Below are 5,675 nucleotides of genomic sequence, written 5' to 3' on the forward strand. Positions count from 1 at the left end.
GTATTTAAGGGAACATTTCCAAAGGACACATGGTAGATCAATTCCGTGATCTACTCAAACAGAGGGCAAAACTGTCTCTCCACATCGCACAGAGTTCCACAGCAGGAGGGGAATGTTGAGTTTCAATAGCTACTGCAAGAGGGGAGCCAAAAACCCACCAGGGCATGGAGAAGCCTTCTTTCTTCCCGTCTGTTTTCAGGGAACTCAACTACTCAGTAAGTCAGAAGCAGCAACCTGGCAGGGGTGGAGGTGGGGACTCAGTCCCAATAGCCTGGAAAAGTGCCTCCTCTATTCTGAGATCTTGTTACACACAAACCCAGATCAGAGTCAGCTTCCCTGCCCTGAAAATTCTGGGGTCTCAGCCCCATGAAAAAATAATTCCTTGCCTCAGAGAGCAATAGTGAGGATAAGAAGTGCCAAGACTTAACCGAGCTCTCAAACACCAAAGTGCCTGAAATGTGTCCTGCTGGCAGAGGTGACCTCACAGGCTGCAAGGCTTGCCTCTCTTGGAGTATATGGGAGGAACATGCAGAAATGCACTTTTTGGCAGGCTGATCTAGGAGACCCGATGTTCAATCTGCTCTAATCCAGCAGCTCCAAATGCTGAAGAGAATACAGGGTATTTGATGGGGGGATGGGATGGATAGCCTGCGACAGAATGCCAGGCTTCAGACCCAACCTAGCACTGAGGTGCTTATCCGCGTGCACACCCACCCTTTCCCCCAGAGCTTGCAACATCCAGACTGGCCTGTGGGGATCTGGCTAGGATGTACACTGACTGAAATGTCTTTAGGCCAAATCCTCTTAAATCAAAAGTATAAACAGTGAATTTCCAAACCCTACAGAAACCTCAAAGGAGAAATGACAGAGTCAGAAAATGGCTAATCCCCACAGTTCATACTGGAAGGTCTGAAAAAAGATAGGAAAAAAAAAAAAAGGCCTGGTATATATTTGAAAATCCAAAATGACACATCTTCTCTCGGAAGTGACACCCGGCTGGCAGATGCCCTTATATAAATATATTTTCTTTCTGTAACTTTCAAAATGTGAAATGTCCTTAAAAATAATAAGAATAAATGATTTGCTTCCTCCTGTGGGATTACTGCACCTGCAGAGTGCAGCCAGCTCTCATGCTCCCAGACACCACCCCAAATCCTCATCATCCTGAGATCAACCTCAACTACTGTGTTGAGTTTTGTCTCAACCAGTATGCGACCCGCCTCCTGATATGCATTTCACTCCCACTGCGCAAGCAAAGACGATTGTGAAGACAGGGCTAGCAAGAGTGTTTGTTTATTGAGAAAGATGAATTCACAGAGAAGATTTTGAGGTTCCTAGCTGAGTGGTGGAGACCTTAAGAAACGCCTGGTGAGCGATTTCAGGACCTTCTGTTGAGAGGGAAAGACCAGAACAACTTCCAGGTGAGTCCTACCGCTTCGTAGGGGTAGAAGTGTCACCAGATTCAACACCAGGGTTTTGTGAGTGAGAAGGGCAGAGGGCCTGACTTGGAGAAGGTATTTCTCTGAAAGCAAAAGCTATTGTGGGAGACGGGAGAAAGCACAGCCAGAAACCAGAATGGCATTTGGGGGTCTGGGTTCGATTTCTGGTCGGTGCTCTTCCCAATGAGGCAGAGAAGGAAATCCCCTTCCCTTCTGTCTTCTTGGTGAATCTGCGGGTCTCCGAGTTGCTGTCTGCTCCATCTCGTAGCACTTATCTTGTACCCTGCAGGCTGACAGGGAACAGCTAGTCTCAGGAGCCTGGTTTAGGGGAGTTCAATTGCTCTGAGGTTCTGGGGAAGCTGATGGAGGAGACTCTGGGAGTCCAGGCAGCGCGCGAGGCAATGCGATGCCGGCCGGAGCAGCTTGCTGCCGCCAGAACAGGCGCATCTGGGTCCCCTCCCGGGACTTCTCCCCTCCTCTCGGTGCTCCGCTGTCGCCCACCTCCAGCGGCCCGGGGCAGCTACCAGGGGGCCGAGGCAGTGTTCGCGGCCTGGGCCCGGCAACGGAACACGGAACTGTCGTCCCTGGAGAGCGAGGAGGCCGAGCTGATCCTTCGCGCCAGGCGGCCGGTGCGCCCGCAGGCCGCGTCCAGCGCCCGGGCTCGGAATGAGCGGTCCAGCAGGAGGTAGATGAGCGGGTTGGCGCAGCTGTTGACGAAGGCCAGGCAGGTGGCGATGGTGAGGCCCCAGCGCAGCGCCAGCAGCAGGGGGCACGGCAGCGGCAGCGCCCCCAGACGCGCCAGGTGGAAGACGGCCCGCAGGGCGCTGAAGGGCAGCCAGGAGCCCACGAACGTGCTCTCGATGGCGAAGATGATGCGCAGCGAGTTCCTCCGGACCCGACCCACGTGCGGCGGCCGGCGCAGGCGGCGCGAGATGCGGCAGTAGCAGAAGAGGGTGACGACCAGGGGCAACACGAAGGTCAGCAGCAGCAGCAGCAAGCTGAGGCCCTGGAAGGTGTGGGAGGGCTCCTCCCCGCACTGGCTGCCCTGGCCCCCAGGCAGGGGCTGCAGCCCCCGGTAGACCAGGGAGGGCAGGCCAGCCAGCAGCGCCGTGGCCCAGACGCCGCAGCACGAGGCCAGCGCGCAGCGCGGGGTGCGCAACGGCCGCGCCTCGAGCAGCTTCACCACGGCCAGGTAGCGGTCCATGCTCATGCCAGCCAGCAGCAGTGCGCCCGCGCAGCGCGTGCCCGCCAGCGCGAAGCTACTGAGCTTGCAGAGGCCCTCGCCGAATGGCCAGCGGCCGCCTAGCGCCGCCGCCGCGGCCCACAGCGGCAGTGTGAGCACTAAGCCCAGGTCAGCGGCCGCCAAGTGCAGCACGAAGGTGTCCACTAGCCGCCGGGGGCCGCGCCGCCCGGCCAGCAGCCACACCACGAAGGCGTTGCCCAGCAGGCCCATGGCGAAGGCCGCCAGGTAGAGTGCAGGAATGTAGACGTAGCCGTAGGGCAGGTCCCCGGCCGGACACAGCTCCAGCTCCTCCAGGCCGTCCAACCCCGAGTAGTCCCAGGCCCCTGACCCCGGGCTGGGACTCCAGGGCTCTGTGGGGTCCATGGCCTGGCCACGAGGCCTGCGCTGGGTGCAGCCCTGGGCTCAGGCAGCAGCAGCTCTGAGCAGGAGGGGGTTTGCTCTTCATGCCCGTGTCGTGCACCTCCCTTCCTGCCACCCCAGCTCGAGCAAATGGGTGGGCAGGAAAGACAGGAGGGAGGAGGGGATGGGGTGGGAGGGGCAGGCTCCTGTGGGAGAGATGGTGGCCTCCGATTTGGGGCTGACCCGAGGGGTAAGGGCTGGGATAGGCAAAAGGGGCTTCACAACTAAGTCTTGGGAGGAAAAGTCCTCAGGGCAGGGAGACCTGCCCCGCCTCCCAGTAGGAGCGTGGCCCATTCCTCTATTAGTTGCTCAGTTTCTTTGTTCGTGAAATCGGGATACTTGCCCCACTGTCTCAGGGTCGTGTTGCAAGAGGTGGTGGGTGCCAGAGAGCCCTAATCTCTTCTCAGCCTCCACCTCACCCGTTCCCACCTGCACCCACCGGCTGCTGTTTTCTCTGTTTTAGAGGGGAGAGGACAGGGGATTTTATGAGTATGGGGCCTAAGGCACGCCCCACCCCAAATCCACCTGTTCCCTAGGAAAGAGTCCACTGCCGGGACACAGCAGATCTGGGTGGGTCGGGGAGCCCACCCTGGGCACTCAAGCCGTTGTTAGCATCCTGAAATGTGGGGCTTATGTCTTCACCTTGTGAGTGGCTTCTCTGACCCAATCAGGTCCTCATGAAGCGGAGTGGAAGGGTTTTAAGGCATCTAGGAAGGAGTGTAGTCAGATCATCCTGCTGGACAGGGGCCAAGCCTGGGATTCACATCTGCCTCTTTCCTGTCTTCTCCTAGCCTAAAAAAGCTATCTATTAAGCCAGACACAGATGTAAGCTCAGTTCAAAAGATGACACCTAATGAAACACCAGATTAGTTGTCCTAAATTATGAGTCAGGAGCTTGGAGGCAGCAAGATCCTTTGTGAAATGAGAAACTGAGAGTAAGGGGAGGATTCCTAAAGAAGAGGCGGAATGAAGTCTGACCCTGAGTGGGCAGTGGGCCCTAAGGAGAAGAGGATGGGGGAGGGAAAGCTTGCTCTTTCTCCTGAAGGAGGCATGCAGCCAATTACAGCCAATTCTTGGCCTTAGCAGTTTATTGCATAGGCAGGAGAGATGGTTACATAAGCAGAATGTGCAATGGCCAACATGCCGGGAGTCCAAATTGTAGTAAATGTTAAAAGCCAAGCCCTCTTAGGGTTTAGTGGAGGGGGAGTGATTATTTTTGATGGGAAAGCTAAATCAGAAAAGGCCTTCTAGGAGATGACACTTGAGATCAGTCCCAGGAAGGAGCTGAAAGTCAAATAAGAGCAGCAGAAAAGAGAAGAAAGGGTCAGACTCGGAGGAGGGAGTGAAGGGAACAAGTATACTGAAATGAGTAGGAATGTGGGCTTTTCAGGGGACAAGCAGTCTGCCAGAGCCTAGGGTAGGAAGGTGGGGACAGGAGATGAAGCAGGATGAATCATGAAGGGATTTGGATTTCAATCTACAGGTCATGGGGGAGTCAGGAGGCATTAATCTGTGTTTTGAAAAGATCGCTGGCAGAACTGTGGAGAAGGGAGAGACTCAAGGCAGGGAGACCCCACAGTAGGTTGTAATTATTTGTGTCTGAAACAGATCATGAGCAGTGGGGACAGAAAGGAGAGGATATATTCAGGAGGTAATTGTAGCATCATAGGTCTCACAAAGAAGAGTCAAAGATGAGCCTGGGGTTTCTCTGCTTAGCGACCATATGGACACTGTCCCCTTAACTGCCAAGAACAGAGAGGCACATGTGTGTATGTGTTCAGTTTGATGTTGGTTTGAAGTAGGGTCATGAAATAATTTATCATCTAAACCAGGATGTTTCTGAGAGTGAAAGGGGCACGATGAGAATTAACCTGGGCCATAAACCAGGACTATTTTGGGCAAACTGGGACATAAGGTCACCCTCACTTGGGGTCCCTCTGGCACACGGAGATCCCCAGGAAGGATCTGGAAAATGGTCTTAGAGGCCGGGCGCAGTGGCTCACATCTGTAATCCCAGCAATTTGGGAGGCCGAGGCGGGGAGATCACTTGAGGTCAGGAGATGGAGACCAGCCTGGCCAACATGGTGAAACCCCGTCTCTACTAAAACTACAAAAATTAGCCAGGCATGGTGGCACACACCAGTCCCAGTTACTCAGGAGGCTGAGGTGAGAGAATCGCTTGAACCCGGGAGGCAGAGGTTGCAGTGAGCTGAGATCCAAGCCACTGCACTCCCACCTGGGTGAAAGAGCGAGTCTCCATCTCAAAAGAAAATGGTCCTAGAGCTCACAGAGAGTTGGGTATGCAGTGTTCAGGCTGCACCTGTCAAGAATTTTTCCCACACCAATTACAAGATGCACAGGGAAGAGAAGAGGCTAGGGAATGAATGGTCTGGACCTTCCCTTCACATGCATTTCGGCCTCTGGGCTTGGTTTTCCCCTGAAGACCCACCCCAGAGCCTTTTTTCTAATGTCTGAGCATGTGGTTGCTGGTGAGTGGTGCCCACATCCGGGGTGGAGTAGGGGGCTGCAGCCTCCTCCCCTAGAAGGCTAGCAGGGGCAGTGCTTGCCTGCCAGAGCCCAGAGACCATCAGAGA

General features: G+C 55.1%; 1 protein-coding gene across 1 annotated transcript; it reads right to left on the minus strand.

Moving 5' to 3' along the window:
- Window positions 1-958: 958 nt before the first annotated feature.
- On the minus strand, window positions 959-3,102 carry GPR25 (G protein-coupled receptor 25). The gene has a single exon (XM_007989013.3). The coding sequence runs from the start codon at window positions 3,043-3,045 to the stop codon at window positions 1,960-1,962; it is 1,086 nt and encodes a 361-aa protein (XP_007987204.1). The 5' UTR covers window positions 3,046-3,102; the 3' UTR covers window positions 959-1,959.
- Between the last annotated feature and the right edge of the window lie 2,573 nt (window positions 3,103-5,675).

This window comes from Chlorocebus sabaeus, chromosome 25 (assembly GCF_047675955.1).
Source record: "Chlorocebus sabaeus isolate Y175 chromosome 25, mChlSab1.0.hap1, whole genome shotgun sequence".
Classification (NCBI taxonomy): domain Eukaryota; kingdom Metazoa; phylum Chordata; class Mammalia; order Primates; family Cercopithecidae; genus Chlorocebus; species Chlorocebus sabaeus.

What these genes read in the sequence shown, in the direction of transcription:
- GPR25 (XM_007989013.3), bottom strand. Translation starts at nt 3,045, where the DNA reads ATGGACCCCACAGAGCCCTGGAGTCCCAGCCCGGGGTCAGGGGCCTGG.